This window comes from Saccopteryx bilineata, chromosome 7, assembly GCF_036850765.1.
Source record: "Saccopteryx bilineata isolate mSacBil1 chromosome 7, mSacBil1_pri_phased_curated, whole genome shotgun sequence".
Taxonomy (NCBI): Eukaryota; Metazoa; Chordata; class Mammalia; order Chiroptera; family Emballonuridae; genus Saccopteryx; species Saccopteryx bilineata.
The window spans coordinates 99,009,240-99,036,807 of NC_089496.1; the positions used below are offsets into that span (position 1 = coordinate 99,009,240).

General features: G+C 42.7%; 2 protein-coding genes across 6 annotated transcripts in view; one reads left to right on the forward strand and one right to left on the reverse strand.

The window, feature by feature from the left end:
- Positions 1-760: 760 nt before the first annotated feature.
- On the reverse strand, positions 761-19,657 carry ZDHHC6 (zinc finger DHHC-type palmitoyltransferase 6). Its single transcript, XM_066239807.1, has 11 exons — positions 19,400-19,657; positions 18,006-18,486; positions 16,496-16,587; positions 13,845-14,004; positions 12,100-12,261; positions 10,793-10,846; positions 5,348-5,515; positions 4,323-4,364; positions 3,339-3,484; positions 3,197-3,243; positions 761-1,363 (listed from the first exon to the last, which is right to left on the reverse strand). Exons 2-11 carry the CDS (start codon positions 18,270-18,272, stop codon positions 1,260-1,262), a joined length of 1,242 nt encoding a protein of 413 aa, XP_066095904.1. The 5' UTR covers positions 18,273-18,486; positions 19,400-19,657; the 3' UTR covers positions 761-1,259.
- A 268-nt stretch (positions 19,658-19,925) lies between these two features.
- VTI1A (vesicle transport through interaction with t-SNAREs 1A) overlaps positions 19,926-27,568 on the forward strand; it is a 394,338-nt gene continuing 386,695 nt past the window's right edge. For all 5 annotated transcript variants that reach the window (XM_066238519.1, XM_066238520.1, XM_066238517.1 and 2 more), the window contains exons 1-2: positions 19,926-20,171; positions 27,022-27,080. In XM_066238519.1, the coding sequence (XP_066094616.1) occupies positions 20,078-20,171; positions 27,022-27,080 (153 nt within the window). In that variant the 5' untranslated portion in view covers positions 19,926-20,077. The remainder of the gene's footprint in view (positions 20,172-27,021; positions 27,081-27,568) is intronic.

Consider the following 27,568-nt stretch of genomic DNA (forward strand, 5'->3'; position numbering starts at 1 on the left):
ATCTCTGCCAAAAATGCAGAAATCCCCAGAGGCACGAGACATCCTCTCCATCAGACTGTCCCACCGCCACCTCCACATGCATGACTGCATCTGACATATATTTCACTTCTCTACTCCCACCCGCACTGGAATGGGGCAGAGCTGTGTCATTAACTGCTGAATCGCTAACTGCCCTTCCTTTGTCAGCGCTTACAAGCCTGACCAGCAAAGCTGGTTTCCTGCCTTGGAAACAATCAATGTTGAAATAGGGGACCTCTAGGGCCCTGGCTGGGTAGCTCAGCTGGTTAGTGTCATCCCGATATGCTAAGGATGCAGGTTCGACTCCCTACAGGGCAAGAATCAACCAATGAATGCATAAATAAGTGGAACAGAAATTGATGTTTTTCTCTTTCACCCTTCTGCTCTCTAGAAATCAATAGATAAAAAAAGGAGAAACAAGTGCCTTCTTTCATTCTACTTGTGGTTAGACACACTTGACGTTCAGCATGCAAGACCACCAGCTGGATCCCACCGCTTGTGTAAGCTTCAGGTTTTGACAGTCAAGTGCACACGAGCAGTCTGGTATCACCAGGCTGAAGGTCTGGAACGCTATGATCTCAGTATGCCATTGATGGGTTTATCTATGGAGGCGAATAGGTATGTCTTAACACTTCTGATTAAAGATGTCAATTTTGACAGGGTAGTAGAGCAATTTTTCTATAAGGGACTAAGACAAACGTTGTCAGTCAGCAAAAAGAAAGATGCTTTATGGAAAAGCTGATTTATAGAGAACATCCATTGATCTTTATTTGATTTGACAAAATCTGCATTATTAAAAGACAGGTAACAAAATCTGAGCTTATATAGAATCTGACAAATTAAGTTCTACAGTATCGAGAATTTTACATAGGAAATCTCAACTGAGGAGAACCGGGGTGAAAGCATCACATGCAGATGCTCCTAGCGAAGGGGCGCTGTCTGCAGGTGAGGCCCCGTGTGCAGCGCATCAACCCCCAGGGAAAATGCAGCTGACTGACTTGGGTGACGTGTTTCCCCTTTTGGGGAGAGAGAGGTGGCCAAGAAGGGCGGGGAGTCAAAGGCATATGCAGAATGGCTTCTCCATTTCAAAATGGTCATAAAAATATTTAGGTCATGGCACTAGGGCACCTTTGAGGATAGGAAAACCTTAACCAGAGTAGGCTCATTGCATAATTCTTTAGTAATATGTACAGTTTTCAAGTAACGGAGCAGACTTGGAGAGGAACTGGATTGGACAGGGGCTATCTATGTTTCTTCTCGCCCTCCGGGGCCGGGTCTGGCTCCGCGTCACAGGGACACCTCTCCACGCAGTTTCTAGGGAACCAGCCTCTTCTTCTGGACGCGCCTGAGGGAAACAGTGAGACTGATGTGAAATGTCAGACAGACCACGACGACACAACCGAGACCCGAGTCATAAGCTTCTAGTCAGACTTGACATTTTTCTCACCCTTTACCATCTTTTACATTTCAGTTCGAGAGGAAAAAAAAAAAGGTTTTTAACTCTTTGTGCCTAACAAGCCGGAAGACAGGTATTTCCCCAATTGCATTGTTTGGGGGAGGAGCTAATATGGTCTTAGAACAGCCCCTAAGTGGCGCTGAGATCGTCACTTCCCGAAGTGTGATCGTGAAGGTGATTTTCACATACTGTCACACTCCTTCTAGTCCAGGGAACTGTCTTCTGGTGGCCTTTGTGAATTTCTTGTTTAGATTTTTCCTAACATGTAAATTTCTTTCACAAGGTTGCCTAAGCTCTCACTTGGGGTTAATTTACAATAACCCTGTGAATCCTAGGTTAATACAGTGTGTCCATAAAGTCATGGTGCACTTTTAACCGGTCACAGGAAAGCAATAAAAAATGATAGAAATGTGAAATCTGCACCAAAGAAAAGGAAAACCCTCCAAGTTTCTATAGGATGATGTGGCAGATGATGATGTAACACCATGTATACAGCGGAGCAGCCCACAGCCATGCCAGTCAAGATGTGGACGGTACAGAGGAAAGTTCAGTGTGTTCTGTGGCTCGCTAAATTCGAATCCGTGACCAAAGTGCAATGTGAATATCGGCGCATTTATAACGAAGTGCCACCACATAGGAATAACATTACTGGGTGGGATAAGCAGTTGAAACCAGCAGTTTGGTGGAGAAACCCCGTTCTGGTAGGCCATCAGTCAGTGACGAGTCTGTAGAGGCTCTATGGGATAGCTACCTAAGGAGCCCTAAAAAATCTGTGCATGAGCCCACATCGAACTGCCCTGAATAGGTATGAAACTGGGAGGGTTTTCCTTTTATTTGGTGCAGATTTCACATTTCTATCGTCTTTTGTTGCTTTCCTGCGACTGGTCAAAAGTGCACCATGACTTTACGGGCACTCTGTATTTACTTTAAAAAGGAACAATTCTAATGTGCAAATATAGATTCATTAATGTTAACAAATGTACCAGTCTAGTATCTGATGAGGAGAGTGAAAGAGGTTGTGTGTGTGTATGTGTGTGTATATGTGTATGTGTGTGCGTGTGTGTGTGGACAGTGAACAATGGGATGGGGGGAATATATGGGAATTCTCTGTATTTTCCACTCAATTTCGCTATGGACCTAAAAAACTGCTATAAAAAATAAAGTATTAAAAAAACAAAAATAAGTCAGAGGTAATCTATTCTAATAACTCCCCTGGAATGTGCATGTAGAGGGGAGCACAGGGGCTGGCTGGGGCACAGGCTCTGAGCCAGACTGCTTGGGCTAGGGTCTTGGGGGAGCACAGGGGCTGGCTGGGGCACAGGCTCTGAGCCAGACTGCTTGGGCTAGGGTCTGGGCTGGAGCGGTCGTTGGTGTGGCCTGGGACAGTGGCTCAGCCTCTGCTCCAGTTCCCTCACCAGGACAATGGAAACGACAGTATCTACTGCAGAGGGCTGATGAGGATGCAGTACCACAAGCGGAGCACTCAGACAAGCGCCTATCACATAGGCAGGAGCGCCAATGTGAGCCGTTGTTAAAAAGATCCGATAAATAAAAGTACTACAGAGAGATCACAATACAGGGGCTTCTCTTTATTGTCTAATGACGCATCCTCTCTTAGTTCCCCGAATGCATGATATTGACCATTTATTAAAGTAATTCTTGTAAAATCTGAAATTACTGCCAGCTCTCTTGTCCTTTACACCTCCCCTTCCATTTTCTTACCTTCTATAAAGGAATCGTCAAGAATTTTGTCTCCATACAACCAGTATCTGAAATATTTAAAGGATTAAAATTATTATTCTTTTCTTAGGCTGGATGCCAATTTTAGCATAAAAGAAGAAATCCAGGACTTTCTCCCACTTACCGCAACCCTCTCGTAGCTAAAATGAACTCCCCTTTCTGCAGCCTTATTCGAGGCTCTTCCGTGCAGGGGCTTGTGAAGAAGGTTTTGATTCCTTTACTCAAAGGGCAGCAGGCACCGCTGTAATCTTCCACCACTTTATAGCGAACCTGTCATCCGTGAGCAGAACAATTAACGTTTACTCATGCTCCAGCAGCGCTACCTGATAGAACCTTCTACAAGGGCAGTGTTCTGTATCTGTGGCATCCGGTGTGACAGGTCCTAGCCACATGCACTAGCTACTGAGCACTTCCAATGTGGCTGGTGCAACCCCGCGCACTTAATTTTTTACTTTATTTCATTTTAATTAATTTAAATGGAAACAGCCAATGTGGCCCGTGGCCATCATAGTATACAGCAGTGGTCCCCAACCTTTTTTAGGCCATGGACTGGTTTAATGTCAGAAAACATTTTCACAGACTGGCCTTTAGGGTGGGACGGATAAATGTATCACGTGACCGAGACAAGCGTCAAGAGTGAGTCTTAGACAGATGTAACAGAGGGAATCTAGTCATTTTTAAAAAATAAAACATTGTTCAGACTTAAATATAAATAAAACAGAAATAATGTAAGTTATTTATTCTTTCTCTGTGGACCGGTACCAAATGGCCCAGAGACTGGTACCGGTCCACAGCCCGGGGGCTGGGGACCACTGGTATACAGTATAATTGTACAGTTAGGTTTCATACTAACGAGCTACAGTGAGAAAAATTATTTTTCTATTGGCAATATAAACTGACTAAATTCTCTCCAAACCTCCTGTCCAATCTTTTTTTAAATGAAAACAAAAGTGAGTTGCATTAAATTTCAACAAATGTTTTTTAAAATATTATTTAATAAAAGCCAACAGCTGGCTTCTACTGAAAGGCCATTCTAAAAACTATATAGAATTGTAGAGCCTGACAAAAGATACAAAGAAATTAGTATCATTGCAAAAGAATTACTTACACTTCTTACTCTTTTATCTGCTTTTTGTTTCAACTGTTCTATCTGGAAGATATAAAAAGAAAAAAGTCTCTTATCTCAATGTTGATATCACAGTCAACATGACAAACTCCCAACCTCCCAGCATTTCAAACTGCCGACATTTCAAGGCCACGTTTCTTTTTCACAGCGCGGAGAGCAGACCCCGTGAGTCGGCACAGGGCTGACGTGGGGCCTTCTTCCCAGTGCTCTCGCCGATTTCTCCACCTGTGCATTTACAGAGGCCTCCCTGCCGCCCAGGGATCAGGCACAGGTGCTCTCTGCCCTGGGGGGGCCCTGGGCCAGTTCCTAAGGTGACAATGACACAAAGCTTCACGGATTCTTTAGACGTGGTGGGAAGCCTACAAAACTCAACAGTCTTAACTAGAAGTCATCACCATGAGGCACTTTTCTCCCCTTACTTATAAATAGTTTGGGAAATAAAGAAAGTACATAGTCTTGTCCTAGAATCTTGTCAAGTGAAGTTAAAGACTTAAGGGACAAGAATCAAATACAAATAGGAGACCTCACGTGCTGCCACCCGGGAGGACGTGATTAGGTGTCCAGTCCAGAGTAGTCTAGAGTGCACATGACAGACTAGGGAGGGGGGACTGAAACTTGTCTTGATAAATTCCCACAGAGAGGAGCTCCTATGAGAGAGAAAACCATGTGGGCAAATCAGGTGGCACGAATGTGTAAGTTGTTCATTGAGCAAACTCGGCTGATTAGAAAAGATGACTCCTCTTTGGAAGTAGTTGGAAGGTAATTTTAGGCCAGATTTTATAAAATTAGGTTAAGGAATCAGGACTTGATCTCACAGGTTTAGAGAATTAAGGAGAGTTAAATAAAAGGAGACACAATACAAAGAATGCTTAGATTATTAACTTAGATTCAATATGCCACATAATGAAAAGAAAATATTTATTTTACTATAAAATGTCAGCTGAGTTAAGAGATAATTAAGGGGAAGGACTGGCAAAGAGGAGGATTACCTGAACAGAAATACTCACTGTTAAGCTGTACGGGTGACAGTCTTCTCTTACTGGCCACTCCAGTCCGTCTCCTTCCGGGACCCCTGACCAGGTAAACACCTGTTTAAAGTTCTTCCATCGACTTCCCATGTCATAAGGAAAAACAAAGACTTCATCTAGTTGATAATACTGAATTCGATCTTTAGCCTGTGGGTAACAAAGATGTGAGATGGCAGATGCCTGAAATGGCTTTTAGTAATACAGTATCAAGGACACTTATTCCCCAATTTGTATCACTCTTAACAATACTTCCTCCCTGTTGTGAGGCTGGCAGACACAGAGAAGCTAAATAAATGTATCACGATATTGGAAGAGCTTGACATATAACACCAACCTCGTATGAGAACATTCAGATGTCTGACTAGGTTATTTAGGAAAGCCTTCAAAAGTGCATATTCAAAGGGTTAGTAACTTTACTCCATGTATAAAAAATTCTCAGTGCTCCTGTTGTTCAGCGGAACAGAAGAATCCAGGAGTACAGAAGACATGTGACAGACAGATTAAGGAGGCGGCAGGGCTTATTCAGGATGGAAGGAACTGCTTCGTGGGCCATGAGAATGCAATGGTTGTATCCTGCGTTGCAGTGACATTTGTGGGAACGGCCAAGGCCACGAGAATGCAATGGTTGTACCCTGCGTTGCAGTGACATTTGTGGGAACAGCCAGGCCATGAGAATGCAATGGTTGTATCCTGCGTTGCAGTGACATTTGTGGGAACGGCCAGGAAAGGTGTGACAGGGGAGTCACCATTTTATGGAAATTATTATTTTTCTAAAGCTAGCAGGTTTAAAAACCTGCAGATTTCCTTTCAGTTTTTTATGCCATTAGCATGCATATCTACTTACATATTTATATTTGCATTTATATGTATGTTTTATACCTATACATAAATATTTAAACTGTATAAATTATATGCTAGGCATTTGTTAGCTTTAATTTAAGGAGATACCAGCTTAGAATCTTCAGTTCCACTGACACCTAGTGGTATAAACATACATTTTTTATTTCTACAATAAATGAACAAATGTAGCTAAACTTTGTACAAATTTTAGTGTATGGCAATTTCAGGAAATTTTCTATAAATTTAAGTCATTTATTTGAATATTTTACTTAGTAACAAAGCACACGTTTTAAAATAATTCCTAGGTTTAGCACGGCACTTTATAAAGAGCCTTGGTCACTAGCAAAAAAATTGTTACTCTAATGTCAATATATTATGCTAACTAGAAATGATACTGTGAAGTCTTTTATTATCAAGAGACAGTATTTTAAGGAAAAGCTTCTTGTAGTTACTTAAATGGTGATATTGATATTAATTCAATTAAAAGAATTATCAACCTGTAAAATGTATGAATTTACTGAATTGCATAAATTCATCCCCAACCCAGACAGAAAGGATAATTTCTTTCCCCTTTTTATGAACAGAAGTTTCAAATTCTTCAACATGGGTAAGTCTCAGAACAGACATAGGTGATTAAGAAAGAAACAGTGGGAAGGGTGGGTGTGGCATACAAGAATGATCTAGGCATGGTCCCTGCCCAAGAGAACCACTCAATGAGGTTGGAGGGTTCTAGCAATACTATCTGCTCAAAGGTGACAGGGTGCGATGGGAAACGCAACAGAAGTACTTAACCTCATCCAGAGAGTCAAGGAAGCTTCCTTGGAAGGAATGAGGAAGAAGAAATCAGGCAAAGAAACCGCAGAGAAGTGTTCTAGGCAGAGCGCACATGTGGAAAGACACAGAAACTTAAGATGGAAAAACAGTGAGTTACTTGATATCAGTAGGTATCGAGTGTGATCTGGGTGGGGAGGGGCAGGAAGTGTAGATGAAGAAGCAGGTAAGGGAAGATATGGAAGGTTTTATTATGTGTAAGTTAAGGATCTTACACTTAAACTTGTACATCGATGGTTCTCAAAGCAAGATTTGCACACCTCGAGTCTCTAAGACCTTTTCTTGGGGTTCAACGAAGGCAAACAACTTTCACTATAATACATGTTATTTGCCTTTTTCATGGTTGATTTGCTGTGGTGGGTACAATTGCTGGCACCTTAAGCAAGAATCAAGACAGTGGCACCAAACTGTATTAGTAGTTATTACATTCTTCACCACTACAGACTCATAGACCAAAATAACTCCCCGCACTCTCCCCAAAAGCCACTTTTACAAAAAATATCTTAGATGAAGCAATAAAAATTATTTTTATTAATTCTCAACCTTCCAATAGATGTCCTTTTAACTTCTGTGTGACATAGTGGGAGGTATACATAAAGCAAGCCAAGTGCTTATACCATAGTATTGTATATATCAAGTATTGTATATTTATTATACAATACATTTTTAAATAAAATATGTATTTTCCGATGGCTTTAGGCGGCCCCTGTGTTTTGGTCGTTCGAGCCCCAGGCTGAAAACCGCTGGCTTATATCAAGGAAAACACTTGTCTGAATTGTGCGCTGACGAAGCTGTGTAGTCTGCTTTTCTCATGTGATGCTGTTTTTACTTGGAAGAATAATATAACAAAGGTTATTCAAATTTCAGTATTTGGTGGGCATTTTCTCAAAATGAAAAAAGTGGGGCTGTTATTTCAACATAAACAACTGAGCATTTGTTGAAAGTGGGAAAATTAAAGCTTTCAAGTACAATTTAGAATTTTGAAAAATTTATATCTACCACTATGAGCTTGACAGCTTTCTAATATTTAGATTTTTTCCCCATAAGATTGGTAGTGATATAAATAAATAAACCAACATTTAGAAAAATCTGCATACCCCTATAAACTGAATTTTTCCAAATGACCAATGCTTAATGTTCTAAAGCAGTGGTAGTCAACCTGGTCCCTACCGCCCACTAGTGGGTGTTCCAGCTTTCATGGTGGGCGGTCGCAGAGCAACCAAAGTATAAATAAAAAGATAGATTTGCCTAGCGTGCGGAGGACCCGGGTTCGATTCCTGGCCAGGGCACTCAGGAGAAGCGCCCATTTGCTTCTCCACCCCTCCGCCGCGCTTTCCTCTCTGTCTCTCTCTTCCCCTCCCGCAGCCAAGGCTCCATTGGAGCAAAGATGGCCCGGGCACTGGGGATGGCTCTGTGGCCTCTGCCCCAGGCACTAGAGTGGCTCTGGTCGCAATATGGCGACGCCCAGGATGGGCAGAGCATCGCCCCCTGGTGGGCAGAGCGTCGCCCCTGGTGGGCGTGCCGGGTGGATCCCGGTCGGGCGCATGCGGGAGTCTGTCTGACTGTCTCTCCCTGTTTCCAGCTTATAAAAAAAAAAAAAAAAAAAAAAAGATAGATTTAACTATAGTAAGTTGTTTTATAAAGATTTATTCTGCCAAACTTAGCAAAAATCTGACATAAAGTACTTGGTAAGTAATTATTATTCTATGCTTTAACTTGCTATAACTCTGCTTTATAAATTTTATAAAGTCAAGTTACTTCCGTACTTTATAAATCACCATTACTGTGGAACCGGTGGGCGGTTAGAAAATTTTACTACTAACAGAGATACAAAAGTGGGCGGTAGGTGTAAAAAGGTTGACTACCCCTGTTCTAAAGTCATGAATGGGTAAAGGACCCATCTAAAGAGCAAGAGAGATTGGTGGGTTTAAATGTAAGCATACAAGAAGTTTACTGTGGTAGTTTCAGACCTCCCATGTGACTAACCTTTCAAGAACTGACGCTTGCCAAGTTTAAACATAGTATAAAATAGTCACTATTACCTAAAGGGCCTATTAAAACACTCCTCCCCTTTCCACCTACTTATCTATGTGAGGCTGGATTTTCTTCATACACTTCAATCAAAGAAACATATCTCAATAGACTGAATGTGAAAGGAGATGTGAGAATCTGTCTTCTGTGAAGTCAGATATTAAAGAGATTTGTAAAAATATAAAATGATGCTACTCTTTTCCCTATACTTTTATTTTGGAAACTATAATTGCTTTTTGGAAACTATAATATGCTCCTGTATTTCTATTTTTTTTTCAATTTTTCTATTGATTTGAGAAAGTGAAAGGGGAAAAGAGAAGAGAGAGAGAGAGAGAGAGTGCACAAGAGCAGCATCAACTCATTGTTTCATTTAGTTGTGCACTCGTTGATTGCTTCTCTACATGCCCTGACCAGGGACTGAACCTGCAACCTCACTGCCCTGGATGACGCTTTATTCAATGGGCCACCAAGCCAGAGCAAAAATATGCTATTTCTATTAACACATAATGAGTTTATTATTCTCATTTATTTTTTTCACGAGAAAGAGAGAGATAGAAAGAGGCAGAGAGACAGGGAGAGAGATGAGAAGCATCAACTCATAGTTGCAGCACCTTAGTTGCTCATTGATTACTTCTCATATATGCTTTGACTGGGGGGGCTCCAGCTGAGCCAGTGACCCCTTGCTCAAGCCAGTGACCTTGGGCTTCAAGCCAGCAACCTTGCGGTTTCAAACCTGGGTCCTCAGGGTCCCAGGTCGACACTCTACCCACTGCACCACCACCTGGTCAGGCTATTATCATTATTTTTAAATGAAATAAGAAATCTTCAAAATTTTTTCTCAGGAAATATGGCAAATATCAATAGATACAATATACATGAACAAAATCTCTTTAGTGTCCTTAATAACAATAGAAATAAAGAGGTTCCACAGACAAAAACGTTTCAGGGCTGCTGCTATAAATTACAACGCAGAAACTGGCTTCCAGGGAGCTAGTCCTATAGGTGTGTTTCATTTTGCCCTCAAAGGTTTGTTGTTTGTTTTTTATTTGAATCGCTTGCTAACATTTAAAAATGGAAAGGAGATGTCACGGAAATCCTGACTTCTTACTTTTCTCAAAAAAAAAAAAAATAGATGACCTCATACTGCTGGGACAGGATCCCCTGGGGCTGGCAGACAGGCTGCTCCCTCCCCAGGGTCACCGGCCTGGCCCCCGAAGGCCTCCGGTGGGGTACACACCCCTGCTGCGATGCTGTGGAGCAGTGGTGAGGCTCTGCGCGTCCTAACCAGGGAACAGGGGAGTCAGCTTTACTTTCCACACTAGAATCACAACAGACTGTGTGAAGTCTGTATTAGAGGTTGTGAGGTCTGTGGCAAGACAAATGTTCCATCTGATGTCTAAAGCACTAAGAGAAACCTGATGGAACCTTGGTATGACTGAAGTTCCTATCCAAACGAGCTGTCTTCTCCTCGAGTATGAGAGAGAACGGCTAGATGGTTTAATGTGCGGCGTAGGCTGTCCAACGACCAGGGTGCACGAGAAGCGTGTCCCATGGGAGTTAAATAAACCAGGGATCAATCAAACATCTCCAATGTTACCTTTCGTGTGGCACACAAATGACTTAAGGAAGCCATGTGGTAGCCAAATTTTCACTGCCTGGCATTTATTCATCTGGTCTATTAATCAGTACTCTGATATTGAGGAAAATAAATATTAAATTTACCTTTTCTTCAATCCATGATTCAATGGAAGTTTGGTTTCTGAGAATGATTTTCATCTGAAAATAACGGACAGTAAAATCTTATAATGGAAGTTTGGTTCACTTAATATTATTATCTTCACACTAACCCAGTGAGATAGTGTTTATTGCTCCATTCCACAGATGAAAATCTGGGATAATAAAGGTTAAGTAACATGGTTTGTGGTGCATCTGACTTTAAAGTCCTTATTTTTAACCACTGACTACGCCTCTCTGTAAAATAAGTATATATATCAATTCGTAAGCAAATCTGAATATATTATTTCAATAAAAACTCATGTTTTAAAAATTACCTTCTGAATAAGATTTTTAGGGTATTAATAAAAACATTAATATAATCCATTTGTTCAGTACTTAAGTACATTTTGCTATTAAAAATCTCTTATCACTATTTTAATTAAATCTTAAATCTGTTTAATCTATTATAAGTGACTCATTTCAGTCAATTTGGGTATTTTGCTTGCCTTAAAAGCTGAATTTATTCAGATCAAATTCTATTCAACTTTCCTACATATAATTAATTCCATTTATATAGGTTTGCACACCACAGAATTTGTTTATTTCTAATATGATTCTTAATTACAGCCATTGAAAAATAATTGAAGAATTCAATCCCATGCTCATAGAAAACAGGAAATATAACTAAGACCAGCTTATTTTAAACTAGGAGTTGAAAACGGGCTGGTGATGCATCAAGGCTGTCCAGCCCAGCACTTCTACCTGTAATAATTCTCCATTTCCTTGAGGTCTGGCTGTGTCTCCATAGCGACAGCATGGTAGCCAGAGCAGCCCTGGACTAAGAGCCCTCCTCATAGGCCAAGGCCCTTGCATAGTACCTGGGCTGCGGGCCTCAATGAATGAATAAAATAATTAGGTGAATGAAATAAGTCAGAAGAACTGTTTCTGGGATCCCCCTCAGGGTCACATTTTCCTTCTCTGTGTTCTCACGGCACTTCGTACATCAATCTGCACCACACACAGGCCCGTGTCAGTTAGTTGTTCACTACTGACTCAGGTCCCGAGGGCAGACCCCTTTCCGTTTTCATTGCTACAGCTTCAGAAACACGCAGTGCCTCAGCCCAGAGTAGACGTTCTGGCGAAGCTCCTCCCACATGTTCTGCTAGTACAGAGACTACATTGGTAGCCGGACGGAATAGTAGCAACAAGCTCCAGGTCACACTGCGTGCTTCACTGCAGCCTTTATCTCGTCCTCATTACAAGCAGCCCCAGTAACCTGATAGCCTGCAGCTGCACAGAGCCAAGGAGCTTACCTGGATGAAAAACAGCATCCCAACGGCTATAGTGGTTCCTAAAGCTAAGCCCAAGGCAAACAAGGTGGCAGCAAACGCAGCTAATCCAAATGGAACGACTGGAAGAGGGTCCCTCCGGGCTGCACTCATGTCGATCTTCACCGTGTTCCACCCGAAGGACAGCTATAAACAGTACACGTTCCAAAAACTCAGTTGTCATAGATGACTAGACTTGGCTCCAACAATTACAACAACTTGGTTAAGAAGATCAACAAATAGTCACAAAACTGTGGCCAAAGCAAACAGAGGTTGTTTCTAATTAACACTGTGGCTTGAAGTCATACTGATACACACAATATCATTCTGAGTTATTCTCAAATGTCATTTATGTTTTGTTTTTTAGGGCATCCTCAGAAGGTATTAGACATATCCCACAAAGAGAAATATGCAATTACAACACTAATCTAAGTTAACCAGTTTAGACACTAATCTTTTTATTTTTCTTTAAGGTGAGATGAGGAGAGATAGTGAGGCAGACTCCCACATGTGCCTGACCGGGATCCACCTGGCAACCCCATTTGGGGCTGCTGCTTGAGTACTGAGCTATTTTAACATCTGAAACCAATGCACTCAGACCCACTGAGCCATCCTCAGCACCCAGGGCCACACTCGAACCAGCTAAACCATTGGCTATGGGAGGCAATGTGGGAGAGAAGGGGGAAAAGGAGGGGGCACACAGATGGTCACTTCTCCTGTGTGCCCTGCCCAGGAATCAAACCCAGGACATCTATTTGCCGGGCTGATGCTCTATCATATATACACTGAGCCAGGGCTTTAGAACTAATCTAAGCTGTAACGGTCTCTTTCTCTTCCTTGCTTCTCTGTGTTTATAGTGATCTTCCACAGGAACAAATACAGCCTAGCATTCAGTTGTTTCTTCCCTCACGTTGAATAATCAGAGGTTAAAATTGGCAACAATGTAGCCAAAGGTAGCCCGCAGATATGTACTGCTTGGCATGCAAAATGTTTTTAAAAATCCAGAACTAGGCGCCAACATTTAAAAATCATGAGATTTCACATGAAAAAATATTGGACTTTTTCTTGAAAAGCTGGAAGATCTAGCCTCACTGGCCTGGATTCCCAAACATCAAAAACTGGCTGAAGTTGAATACGGATTATGCTCTCTGTGAAGGAAATACGTTCTCAGAGTGCCACTGTCCCATGAGGACTATTATGTCCCTCATTTACCTGGCAGGCCTCTTTAGGGTCTTGAATTTGTGACCCCCAAGCTTTCTCATGAGAAACCTGTCCATAAATCGACTCAATCTGTTGCAGGGTGTTCGGGGGCTGTGCTTGCTCCACAAGCCACCTTCCAGGGCACTGGAATTAGAAATCAGCAACAAAACTACAACTTGTCACCTGACCTGAATGACAGAGGAAAGCCTTCGCGTTGTTTTTCTCTTCTTGCTCTCCTTGTTTCCCCTCTAATTACTCTTACCACAGCTACCAAGCTTGAAATCTAATAAATTACGGATAGAGCACTAAAGTAAGTACTGATTCCACTAGAGCTAGAAAGGTGAGTTTCCAGAGCAAAAGAATCTTTCCTCAACCTAAAAATTAAGCTGTAATGCTTTTCAAAGGGGTCCATGTGGCGGTAAAGCAAAGTTCTGTTTCCCCACCTAACTCACAGAAAACTTCTCTCCAAAAGGGACTTCTTATATAACCATTCAGTCTGGCACGAATGATCTGATAGCATCTTCACTTACCCGGTTATAAAGCTGAGTGTACATCGTCATAACAAAAATAAAGGCAGCGTGAATACAACCCAACGGTGCCAAAAAGAGAAACAGTGTGAACGAAGCATGATTTTGGTATCCACAACAATTGTTGATCCAAGGACAGTGATGGTCCATCTTCATCACACACCTAGCAAGAAAAATTTACACACAACATAAGGCAGGAAATCCTGTCTCCTTTAAATAACCTGAGTCTTCAAAAGACCAAGCAGGCCCTGGCTGGTTGGCTCAGTGGTAGAGCATCGGCCTGGTGTGTGGAAGTCCTGGGTTCAATCCCCAGTCAGGGCACACAGGAAAAGCACCCACCTGCTTCCCCACCCTTCCCCCTCTCCTTTCTCTCTCTGTCTCTCTCTTCCTCTCCCGCAGGCAAGGCTCCACTGGAGCAAAGTTGGCCCCAGCACTGAGGACGGCTCCATGGCCTCTGCCTCAGGTGCTAGAATGGCTCTGATTGCAGCAGAGCAACACCCGAGGGGCCAAGCATCGCCCCCTGGTGGGCATGCCGGGTGGATCCGGCCGGTCGCATGCGGGAGTCTGTCCGTCTGCTCCCCCTTCTCATTTAGGAAAAATACAAAAAAAAAAGATCAAGCGAACAGGAATCCAGAATGTTCAAGAGTCACAGAGGAACCACACTTCATGGAACATAATGAAAAATCTGTAGGAGTTTGTAAACTCTGAACACTGACTTCTTTTAAATTCTAAACAGTGCAAGGAAGGGCAGGCTTTGTAACAGCTTCTGAGAACAAGACATTTGCTCCTTGTGAGTTTGTGTCAAGAAGCCAAGAGGCCCACTGAGAGGTTCGTTGTAAAGAAATGAGCATGGTTCCTGGGTTTCCCCGGGCTCTGAAATGCAGTGACTAAGGTGGAGCACAAGAGATTCAACCAAATCACTTATAAATCTCTACTGGGGCTGACGGGACCTAGCAGACGCTTGTAACTTCCCTCTTTTCTGTCTTCATTCTTTAGATGCGGAACCCTGGACTAAGCAAGCAGCTACTGAATGTAAGGCATGCTGTAATAAGCAAAGTCTTCCTGGGCAAGATCCCTTGTTGTTGCCTGAAGAAAACTGCCTGGCCTCAAGCCAACTTTATTTGCTGCCCTGGTTCCCCTACCAGCGGTTGGCAAACTCATTAGTCAACAGAGCCAAATATCAACAGTACAACGACTGAAATTTCTTTTGAGAGCCACATTTTTTAAACTTAAACTACACAGGTAAGTACATTTGTTATCGAGGTAGCACCCGCACGTGGTATTTTGTGGAAGAGCCACACTCAAGGGGCCAAAGCACGAGCCACAGTTTGCCGACCACTGCCCTAAACCTCTATACTCCCATCAGAAAGTTCTTATTAATAAGTGGATACAGCTGTTCATTTTTATTTTTTTTTTGTATTTTTCTGAAGTGAGAAGTGGGGAGGCAGTCAGACTCTCGCATGCGCCTGACGAGGATCCACCCGGCATGCCCACCAGGGGGCAGTGCTGAGCCCATCTGGGGCGTTGCTCCATTGTGGCCAGAGGCATTCTAGCGCCTGAGGCAGAGGCCATGAAGCCATCCTCAGCGCCCGGGCCAACTTTGCTCCAATGAAGCCTTGGCTGTGGGAGGGGAAAAGAGAGAGAGAGAGAGAAAGACAGAGAGAGGAAGGAGAGGGGGAAGTGTGGAGAAGCAGATGGGCGCTTCTCCTGTGTGCCCTGGCCAGGAATATACAGTTGTTCATTTCTTAAAGGTGCTAGCTAACTTCACACTTTTTTATAGGGATTCAGCTGTCTCCACATTAAGTTTTTACATTAAACACAGTGGTAATAAGGAGCTAGATTCATTTATTATATTTGCATAAAGTATAAACATTAGTCAACTAAATTTAGTCAACTAAATAATGGTAAAAGCAGCTGTCCTCTGTAATTAGACTCAAGACAGTTCTAAAGCTAGTCAAGATGACAGTTAACAAGCACAGTTAACTATAATCTATGGAAAAAACTTGAAAGTATAACTTTCTGCTGTGCTCTTGGTAGGGCAAGAAGCAAAGTCGATCTACATTTTTCTAGAAAAATCTTTTCATATATAAGAAAAGAGATCTACTCATTATCAGAATTGATTTTTTTTTTCCATTTTTTCGAAGCTGGAAATGGGGAGGCAGTCAGACAGACTCCCGCATGCGCCCAACCGGGATCCACCCAGCATGCCCACCAGGGGGCGATGCTCTGCCCCTCCGGGGCGTTGCTCTGTTACATCCAGAGCCATTCTAGCGCCTGAGGCAGAGGCCATGGAGCCATCCTCAGCGCCCAGGCCATCTCTGCTCCAATGGAGCCTCAGCTGCGGGAAGGGAAGAGAGAGAGAGGAAGGAGAGGGGGAGGAGTGGAGAAGCAGATGGGTACTTCTCCTGTGTGCCCTGGCCGGGAATCGAACCCGGGACTCCTGCATGCCAGGCCGATGCTCTACCACTGAGCCAACCGGCCAGGGCCCAGAATTGATAATTTTTAAGAATAAACTGGAGATTATGGACACAAGTAATATTTTTTATAAAGTAGCCACCTGACAGAGAATAAAACTAGGATTAATGTGGCAGAAAGAACAAAAGACCTGTCACCAAGCTGATTAGTCCCCAGTAAATGGCAAAGACACACAGTACCTGTTACACTTGCGACAGTGATGTGACCGTGGTGCCTTGTACGCTTGGCAGACTTGACAATACTGGAGGTACATGCTATCCTGAGAATTCTCCTTGGCAGCAAAATATAAACAAAAAATACATCAGAATCACTCAATCCTAAGTAATAACAAGCCTCATGAATAACTGCTTCCCTATGGTTTTTCTATTATGGGGGATGGGAAAGGGATGGACTCCTAACTTGCACCTCCAGCCCTTATATCCAAGCTAAAATATTTTTAAGTAACCAATTTCTGGTAACAGCAGCATCACTCTCCCAATTACTAAGAAGTCCTTTTAAATTTCTCTTCCCTAGGCTCCACACTAATCCATCATCACTGAGTATAGTTGGCTCTGCTTATCCAAAATCTTAGTAGAATGGGAGTTCAGGGAAAAGGTAGCTGACAACATGATAGGTATTTAGAGTGGGGAGTCAAACGTCAAAGGGCATACCATACTCTTAATAATATTCCTATAACACGACTCTGATGATGTCAGAGCTCTGCCTGAAAACCTCTAACAACTCCCTATGGCCTAATAACTTCTCATGTATTTGAGGTCTTCCATAATCTGCCTTTGTTTCAGCCCTATCTGCACTATGTAATTTAGCCACTGTTTCTGAATATACACTCCCACCACTCTCTCCTTGCCATCTCCTGCTGGAACTCCCACGCCTCCCGTCGGCCCCCAGCTGAAAGTGATCAGGCCCTGCTAACTTCGCCAACCCTCACCACATTCCAAGCGATGGTTCTATGTGGAACTGCCTTGGTTTCTCTCCTCAGTCACAAGGTTTTTCAGAACATGAACGGTGTCTTACCCGTTTCTTCACTCACTTCAAATACTACACTAGAATTTCTCCAATTTTAACACACCTAAGTGTCGAGTGAGGATTTTATTAAATACAGATTCTGACTCAGTAGGTCTGGAGTGGAGCTCAAGATTCTGCATTTCTAACAAGCTACCAGGTGATGCTCTTCAACAGGAACATGGACATTAATAAGCATAAACTTTTAAACAAATTTTAAGAAGCCATACATTGATTCATACTGCCTTTCCCAATTTTTACTGTGAGGATTTAAAAACTTTATGATTGAAATTAAGGTTGTAAAGAGGTTTTCACCGTTCTGAGGATGTTAATGTATCACATGTAAGAAGATTCTAGAGCTAACCTACATTGTGAAATCATAAGAAAGGTGTGATATGCAGTGTTTTCTAAACCTGTGACCGTGGACTCACCACCACCCCTCCTTTTTTCTTTTTGTAATGCAGAACAAGAATTCAATAAAATTACTTTGGAAAATACTAACATTGATCAATATTTTTAAACAGGTATGGAATAATCTGAGCTTTAAATGACCAGTGATCACAATATACATAGTCATTACCAAGGCAAAAAGTAGTCTGTGCTATTATTGGTTAGAAGATACAGCAAAAACAAAATTATCATTAGATTATCATTAGTGTTCATCATCTTAAGGGTTCTTTTTCTTACCGGTTTCCACCCTAGAGGGACAAAGCCAGGACCAACAAACATGGCGTTGAAGTAATTATAAAGAATCATGACAGTCCAATTTATCAACATGATGAAATTCACACTTCCTCCAGCTGTATGTAAGGGCCAATACCACAACACAGAGTCAATCATGGCCATCGTGGAACATACTGCTATAACGCCCAGGGCTATAATGGGACCCCAGTGACACAGTCTCTTTAACTCTTGGAGATTTTCAAACTTGATGATTGAGCAGAATGTACCCATTTTGGTGGGGAAAAATGCCTTCCTAACTTTAAGGAATTATAGATTTCCTTTTTCTGTGCACACATTTCCAAGTGCCACAAGTCCATGTGTGTCCCTTAATTGTCATGTCTTCAAGTTGTGCGATGTTAATGCAGATTACACCATTTTCACGGTCACATACTCAGAGCTCTTTATCTGAACTGGGAGAATCCAGTATCTTGGTTTGGGACCCAATCTAAAGAAAACAAAATGAGAAAGTTCAATAAAAAATTTTATTACATGCTCTACTTCACTCCATTAACATACCTGAATAAACGCATGGCACAGTGCACTATCATGAAATGAGCTTGTCAAATGCCAAAAAGAACTTTTTTTTTTATCTTATCCTGAACAGGGTTCAAGTCTCCATGGCATGTAAACTAGCTATGTAATGGTCTGGAGGCTGTGACTGTCCAACGTTTAGTGAATGGTTTGAAACAAATTTAGACCTGGGAAGCAGGGCTTTAGAGTTAATCTAATCCAGCTTCCTTCTTCAATTGGCTTGCAGAGGCTGCGTGATTAGATCAAGGTCAAGCCCAACAGTATCCATCATTCAGCTCCCTTTACGTTGTTCTAAACCACGTCATACCGAGCCTGGAATGAAACCAAGTGTGAGCCAGACATGGTCCACATTGTTTGTCTGCTGTTGCTCCCCCCCCCCCCCAACATAAGGGTCTATCTGGGCCAAAGGTGAGAAAGCGAGGGAGTGAAGACAAAGAGAGCCAAGAGAGACCGAGGTGTGTGTGTGAAAGCACGCCTGGAGGCGTGTATGAAAAAAGAACAGGAATAGAAATTTTTAGAAAAAAAGAAGAGGAAATGCCTTCCGCAGCGCGTGCCAGGGAGATCCGAGGATGAGTATTTCGGACGAAACTGCAGTGAGTCAGGGAAGAAGATCTGAGGTGGAGGGTAATCAAGATGTCCACGCAGCAGAGGCCGCTGCCTTGTGCCTCAGTTTCTCGCCCGGGTCACTAGAGCTCTTAGAGAGTCTCACTCAGGGGAGGGACATCCTGGTAAGCGTGGCTGGCCCCAAAGGGCTGGAGGTGCTGGCCTCACTCCGGTGGAGTGGAGACCGCCAAAGTCAGGGTTCCATCCCCAGCCTGGACTCCCACCTCAGTCTGGTCCTTGGCGACCGCTCCTCGTCCATCGCATTTCCGGGAAGGCCTGGGCTCACTCGGAGTAGGTTTTCTCCTTTTCGGGTAACTCCATCATGGGTACCTCATTCCAGAGCAAGCAGAAAGCAAATCCCGGTTGATAGAGGCTGGGGTGCGGGACCCGACACTACCCGTCGGTCCGCCCCGCAGCGCTCTCGCCGCTGCTCTCCCGCTCCGGCCCGGTGCGCAGTCTCCCGGGCAGCCACTTCCGGAAGGTTCTCCGCATCAAACTTCCCCCCGGAAGCAAGCTCCTGTGATTTGTAGCTTGGGGAGCTGGACCAGCTTTACAGAACGTGGAAAGGGAAAAAACAAAACAAAACAAAAAACCTTCCTTTCAGCTATTCCATGGAAGATGGACATTTTTGGAGGCTTTTGGGGACACTAATTAAAGTGCTTTTCCTTAGAGAATGTGTTAATATTGTACCTTGAGAAGACGATAAAAACCATACCCCACTCAATCTCCTGGGGAAGGAGATTGCGACGGACAACCAGGAAGTAGCCGGGCTGGGAGCTGTCCCCGGTTTTCCGCTCTGCTCTCCAGGCCGGCTCCCAGGATCCCTAGACTGTGTTCCCCGACCCAGCGTGACCCCTGCCCCGACCTAGGCTTCGGCCGGGGTCTGCCACTCCGGAGCCGCCATGTCGTCCGACTTCGAAGGCTACGAGCAGGACTTCGCGGTGCTCACTGCAGAGATCACAAGCAAGATCGCCAGGGTCCCGCGTCTGCCGCCGGGTGAGAGCCCTATCCGGACTGGGCGGGAGTGGCCCGCAGAGCTGGAGGCTCGCGCGGTGGGCGATGGAACGCCGTTGGAACTGGAGTGTCTCTGAGGCGCGAGGCTGGAGTGAGGCGGTGCTAGGGCCCTCCTGGAGGGATGGAGCTTGACTTGGTTGAGGGTCAAGGGGACAGGCCCACCTGGGTCGTGGGGTGCAGTTAACAGGGTCCCTCTTGGTCCCTCTGGACTCCGCCGCCTTGATACTTGTATAATCTTGGGAATGTTTCTCCGAGTCTTCGTTTTGTGTTTTGATTTTGGTTTTTCTTTTTAGTTTGTAAAATAATAGAGATGTAGACTGTTCAAAAAGAATGAATGACCCTACCTAGATCGTGAGTCTGACGTTGTCTTATTAGTAGTGACGCTATTATTATATGCAGCATAACAGTGTTAAGAACCGTGGTGCCTGGATTCAAATACCAGCTCTTCTACTTAGAAGTTTTGACATTTAGGCAAGTTTCTTAACCTCTTTTAACTTTCCTTCTTGGTAAAATGGAGAGAACTGTAGATCTCTTATAGGGTTGTTGTGAAGATTAAATTATTTAACATATGTAAAGCCTTTCACTGGTGTTAGCTGCTAGTATCATTAGTATTTTTCATACCCCTAACCAGAGTTATTATTTCTCATTCTTCTGGGAAGGGGGAGAGGAGATCTATAGAGATCTTTAACCAAATGTTAATGTAAAACTTGGTACAGGGTACTTTTTCTCACTTTTAAAAAGCCACAACTTCAGTCCAGAAGTGTTCTTATTTTTGTATCTTAGCACATCTTTCTTTTATGCTAGACTGTCAACTGTGCAAAAGTGGGAGTTATGTTTGATTTTATTGGCTTTTTTTTTTTTTTTTTTTTTTGTATTTTTCTGAAGCTGGAAACGGGGAGAGACAGTCAGACAGACTCCCACATGCGCCTGACCGGAATCCATCCGGCATGCCCACCAGGGGTGAAGCTCTGCCCACCAGGGGGCGATGCTCTGCCCCTCCGGGAGGGACGTAGCTCTGCCGCGACCAGAGCCACTCTAGCGCCTGGGGCAGTGGCCAAAGAGCCATCCCCAGCGCCCGGGCCATCTTTGCTCCAATGGAGCCTCGCTGCAGGAGGGGAAGAGAGAGACAGAGAGGAAGGAGAGGGGGAAGGGTGGAGAAGCAAATGGGCACCTCTCCTGTGTGCCCTGGCCGGGAATTGAACCCGGGACTTCTGCACGCCAGGCCAACGCTCTACCACTGAGCCAACCGGCCAGGGCCTATTGACATTTATTTAGAAGGGGCTCAGATAAAATGTTTAAATGAAGAAACAAATATATAAATATGATACTTTGTGATTTTTGTTTGTAAGACATTGTTTTAGGATTTATCTTTGTCTAAATACAGATTTGAGTAGTTACAGATAAAATAGTTACTTTGGCTTAGTTGTGTTAGGAAAATTGAATCATCATTGGGATACTAGACTTGGTCCTACCTTAGCTTTGGGGTGTGAAGTGTAGAAAAGAAAGTGCTCACTCATCTCTGAACTGGTGGGTAATGTCACTGTCTCACCTTGTTAGTCAGTCCTTGATACCAGCAGTAATTTTTCCTGGACCTAAGTTGTCATTTCTCTTTCCCTTTCCCTGCTTTCTCCAAACTTACATGTTTATAAATAATATTTTTCTTTTATTTCTTTGTCCTCCCCCCCCCGCACTATTTTCTGTTAATAGGGATATTTGCCTGAAGCCAGGATCTCTGAACCTACACCCCACTCATCTCCCGAAGTCCCAGTTAGTTCTGGAGGAGATGGATGATGTCTTAAAGAGGTTTATGAGTCCAAGTGAGGGGACAAGAGGAAAGAACCAAGGTGGCATAGACCACTGAGCCTTGCTGCCTCAGAAATTTTTGTGGAGAAAGTAGCCAATGGCCTGGTCACTTCATGATTCATCACCTCGCCTCTTCTCTTCACTTCTGCTTTTCTCTACTGCCTGAGATCATCTTGACTTTCGTTGTCTTGGTTGTTGGAGACTACTTCTGCTGACTTCAGTCCCAGAACCTCAGAATTATCAGGATTTGTGGTTTCAGTTGTATTTGTTCTCACTTTTTAATTGTAATAGTTTTAGCAGTAGAAACATTTTTTTTTTGTTTGTTTGTTTGTTTGGAGTAATTGACTTTGTACAAGGAAGCTGTGTTAAAAAATAACAAAGTCACCGCTGGGTGCAAAGTTATAAAAACTGTTTCCAAGAAAACAGGTTGTGTTACAATTTATTTTTTTCTTTATATTTTAATGTGGCCATTCTTACCACACAGAGGGAAACCTTGAAATTAAGTATCTTAAATATAAATCTTTGACTCTCTTTAGTTATAGTATAATGTAAGGCAAGAAGACAGCAGCTACATTTAAATTGAAAGGAGATTGTGTGGCTGGCACTAAACGAATGCTTACTGACTTGAAAAATTGAATATTAGTAGTTCTTAAAGACCCGATGGTTTCCGTCTTACTAATTACTTGTGCTTGCTCACTTTATAGTCTGTTTCTAATTCATAAATAGCAAAAATGAAAATAATGTCAATGTAGTTAGGAATTTCAGATGTATGTCTGTGGATTAACAGAAATCTTCAATATGGCAAGAAACAGTATGATTCAAAGTAATTGTAATCTCTTTCTCTGGGCATTGTTAGTGGTTGAACTGGAGGAGGTGAACTATAATTTGCTAAGTTAAGAAGGTTAAAAATTTGGGTCAAACTTTAGCCAAAACAGTTCATTCTCCAAAGTATTATCTTCTCTAAATTGAAGTAGAGTGAGTAGGATTGATTGAAATTAACTTCACTTTCTGCTGTGCATGTACACTGTATTAAAGTGTTACTTTCAAAGGGAACATTTTAAAAAAGAAAATTGATTGCTCTGTGATATGTTTGAAACAATAAAAAATACTTTTCTCTTAGACTAAAGTGTTTGGATCATAACTAATTTTAGAAATTGGACTAATGAAATGGAGCAGTTCTTTCCTAGGTAACACTCTATGGCACTGTATTTGAAATTTGATTTTACTGATTCATGTTCTGCAGTAAAGCCAGGGAAATGGATGAGTAAAAGGCATAACTACTACTAATTGTGGAGTTCCTTTTCCTTTCAGGAGGAATTCTAAGTTAGAGGGATACTTGACAGGTGCAGAGAGGTTCCATTACATCAGGCAGGCTGCCAGGGGACCTTAAACAAAACGTTCTCTTGCAATCAGTTGTATACCTCACCATTCACAGAGTGGCAAATGGCCTATCATGAATCCTATCACTTTGTGGCTACAAGTCAGAAATACCAAGAAAGGCTTAATGGCACATTGGTTCAGATTCATACATGGCGTGAGATCTGTTTAGAATCCCAGCTCTGCTACTGACTAACTGTGCAATCTTGGACAAATTGCTTGGTCTTTCTAAGCCTGTTCCCTCCATCTGTACAACTGGGGGAAGAAGGAGGTACTCATTTCAAACTTACAATGTGTAAAGCTCAGGTAAAGCATATGACATACTAGCACCCCCCCCCACACACACACACACACACGCTCAAGGGAAAGTATGTGATGAATTAATAAGCCATTAGTGATGGGTGTTATTGCTGCTGCTGAAAGCAAACGCTGGAGAGTTCGTCAGGATCCAGCTCCTTAGACTTTGTTATATGAATTGAACTTTCAAAGGAACCTTTGTTTCCTTTCTGTACTTAGATTAGTTAGATGAATCTCTCTTGATGCACACCTACATTTGAGGGGAGACAAATGATCAGGGACTTAGGGATAGTATATCAGACCGATAAATGTGAGATGGAAATCATGAAGGTTAAAGTTATAGGTGTTTTATGTAAGTGAAAGTGGTTAACTCTTTTGTTGGGTTAGGGAAGGCTTCTTAGAGATAGTGATTTCTGGAGGGAGTTTTGAACAGCAATTTGCCAGGTGATCTCAGTGGAGGTGGGCATAGGGGATTAAAAATGTAGAGTCCTGCACATATATCAGGGTTGGGGATAAAGATTTAGGATCATAGATAAGTTGATAGTGTACACCGTAAAATCATCTGTGCCAAAGACACGGATAATAGTCATAAGAGGAAAAAAGCAAGGACTAAACTCTGAGGAATAGCAATATTAAAGGATGGGCCAGCCACTGAGACAGGAGGGAGCGTTTAGGAGAATCCCACAGTCGTGTCGGTGTCATTGAATCCAGGAGAGAAGAAAATGACAGGGTGGGAGGGGCAGAATGTCAGATGCCATGAAATTAATACAAATAGAACCAAGGAACGCCCATTAGGTTGGGGAAAGGAAAGATCACTGGCCTAAGTGAAAGTCATCTCAGTGGGATGATGAGGTGTGGCGAGATTACAGGGAGGGACTGGGAGGTGAGGAAGGGGGCCGGGCCTGTGGCTGGAAGGAGAGAGGTGTAAGCAGCAGAGGGGAGCAGAGGTCAAGATCAGCCGCTTCTTTTGTTTCGCTTCCTTAATGAGAACAGCTGGTATGTGTTGGTCCTGGAGCTGCTTGGCATGGCCTTTCCTAAAAACTGAGTTCCTTAAAGAAAACATGATGTTCCATCCGATACTTAAGTACAAAATCTCACCCTTGGCCCTAGATGGGCTTGTCTTATTTTACATTTAGCCCTGTCACAAAAATGGAGTGTGGTTGTACTATACTTTGTTGAGATGCTGAGTGGATTGACCTGTGCCACAAGCAAATAAATTTGGGGCCAGATACTACAATTTTAATTTGGCCATATGTAGGTTCGACTTTTTCAAAGAGGAAAAGTCAGGTTGAACTGTAATTCCAGATGTGCATTTGTTTTTAGGGAAACATTTTTAGAGTACACACAAAACACCTTAGGTGACAGCTACCTCTAACAGAACAGGTGTGGGGTTAGCAGAACCTAATTATTATGGCTGTAAAGTAATTTCTTCAGAAGAGTCTACACTTACTGCTGCCCATCCTTAGAAGGGGAATCAGCTAGTAGGGGTGTAGCCATCAAGTTTCACAGCTTTTCTGGCCCATTGTATTGGTCAGTCAGTAATCATTAGGTTCCATGTCACGGAAACCCAATTTTAAAGAAAGGAATAGAAATTCATTGGAACATAAACATGAAAAATCAAACAAAACCTATTTCAGAATTATCTGGAAGCAGAAACTAATTAACTAACTCTGTCTCATCTATTTTTATCTGTCTGTCTGTCTGTCTTATCTATCTACCTCTCAGCTTTGTTTCTTTCTAAAGGTAGGCTTCATTTTCCACCCCTGCAAGTTGGCTTGCTCTTTGCTGCTAGGACAGAGAATGCCAAGAGCATTTTAACTCCTGTTCTCCTGTTCTCATACTCTACCAGGAGACAGGAAAAGTCTTTTCCATTGCTTCAGGAGTTTGATTGCTCAACGTGGGTCATATGTCCACCCCACACCCAGACCAACGTGGCCAGTTGGACTGAGCTACTAGAATTGGTCCCACTAAGATGAGGAGCCCATCTTTTGCTAAGTCTCTGTGGCTGGAGGGCTGGGTGGTAGAAGGGGGCGGCATCTCCCATTGCCCTGCTCGGTGGATAGTGGGGTTATTGCCTGAGAACAGAAGGGTGCAAACAAAACAATAAATGTTTAACAGCTTGGTTAGCAGGAAACAGTAAGTGCAGTCCCAGAACAAATGCTTTGGAATAGGCGTAGGGAAATGCATTCTGAAAATCTCTGCCAGGACACGTCACTTCTGGGAGAAGGAATTATAGATTGGTTATAAATTGCTTTTGGTAAAGTTTGAAAAAACCACATACGGAGACTTAGCACTTCACATTTTAAAAGTAATTTCACTTGTATCAGCTTATTTGAGCTAAAGATACTCCAGTGGGCACTTTTAATCTCCATTTTTAAGAGTACAGGCAGTCACAGAAAAACAAAGACAAAAATTATTTCTTACACAATATTCCTTAATCAGTGAGTAGGTAGAGACTTTGAGGTTGGAATCAGTAGTCCTGACTTCAAGTATTTCTTCCATTACACCTAGTTCTTAATGTTAATGAAAGTACAAATTTTTAAGGAATTATAAGGTCTTGCCAAGTTTTAGGAATTGCTTTTATCTGTGACTTTTAAACTATATTCGTAAATCAGTTATTCCCAGTTTATTATTGCTAAGACCTTCCCATCATCCTCATCCACCATTAAATCTGCTGTTGTTGACACAGTCTCTTCTAAAATCAAAATAAATTTTGGTTTCTCTTTTAAAATGTGTGGCATCCCTTAATCACTAGGTACTCTATAAAATTATGTATTTCCAGATAGCCTAGTATTCGTGGTTTTAGAGTGGTTCCTAACCCACCAAAGGATGGTATGGTAAGTCACCTGATATGGTAATTCTCTGATCTGATTGACCAGAAAAGAAAAGGTATGCAAAAATAAGAAGTTTTTAAATATTGAATTTATTTATAGGCCCTGGCCAGTCATCTCAGTAGTAGAGTGTCAGCCCAGTGTGTGGATATCCCAGATTCGATTCCCGGTCAGGACACACAGAAGTGATCATCTGCTTCTCCACCCCTCCCTCTCCCCCTTCTCTCTCTCTCTCTCTTTCTCACTCTCTTCCCCTCCCATAGCCATGGTTAGATTGGTTCAAGCATGCCAGCCCCAGGTGCTGAGGATGGCTCCATGGAGCCTTTGCCTCAGGTGCTAAAAATAGCTCGGTAGCGAGCATTGCCCCAGATAGGAAGAGCATCAGCTCCAGATGGGGGTTTCCAGGTGGATCTCGGTTGGGGGCGCATGTGGGAGTCTGTCTCTCTGTCTCCCCTCCTCTCACTTGGAAAGAAGAAAAATAATTGATAGCCGTAGCAATTTTCTGATATTATTGTTTGTTTCAGATGAGAAGAAACAGATGGTTGCAAATGTGGAGAAGCAGCTTGAAGAAGCAAAAGAGCTGGTACGTACAGACTTGGTGATGTACTTTAACACACAACCGGAGTCATTTAAGCTGATGTCTTCCACTAGCCTGCTTTACACATTTAGAGATGTGAAACATGACTAATTAGCATTTTATAATTTAAAATCCATCCATTTTTAAATTGAGAATTTAATCGTTTCTTGGGTTTTTTTTTTCACTTTTTTTCCTTTTTATTTATTTATTTTATAAATAAATTTTTATTAATTTTAATGGGGTGACATCAATAAATCAGGGTACATATATTCAAAGAAAACATGTCCAGGTTATCTTGTCATTCAATTATGTTGCATACCAATCATTCAAAGTCAGATTGTCCTCCATCACCTTCTATCTAGTTTTCTTTGTGCCTCTCCCCCTCCCCCTCTCCCTCCTTCCCTTCCCCTGCCCCCCGTAACCACCACACTCTTGTCCATGTCTCTTAGTCTCGTTTTTATGTCCCACCAATGTGTGGAATCCTGCAGTTCTTG

What these genes read in the sequence shown, in the direction of transcription:
- ZDHHC6 (XM_066239807.1), bottom strand. Translation starts at nt 18,272, where the DNA reads ATGGGTACATTCTGCTCAATCATCAAGTTTGAAAATCTCCAAGAGTTA. An exon ending in CACTGTCGCAAGTGTAACAG is followed by an intron (nt 14,005 to 16,495) that starts GTACTGTGTGTC and finishes TTTTCTTGCTAG; the next exon opens with GTGTGTGATGAAGATGGACC. An exon ending in ACACTCAGCTTTATAACCGG is followed by an intron (nt 12,262 to 13,844) that starts GTAAGTGAAGAT and finishes TACTGTTTATAG; the next exon opens with CTGTCCTTCGGGTGGAACAC.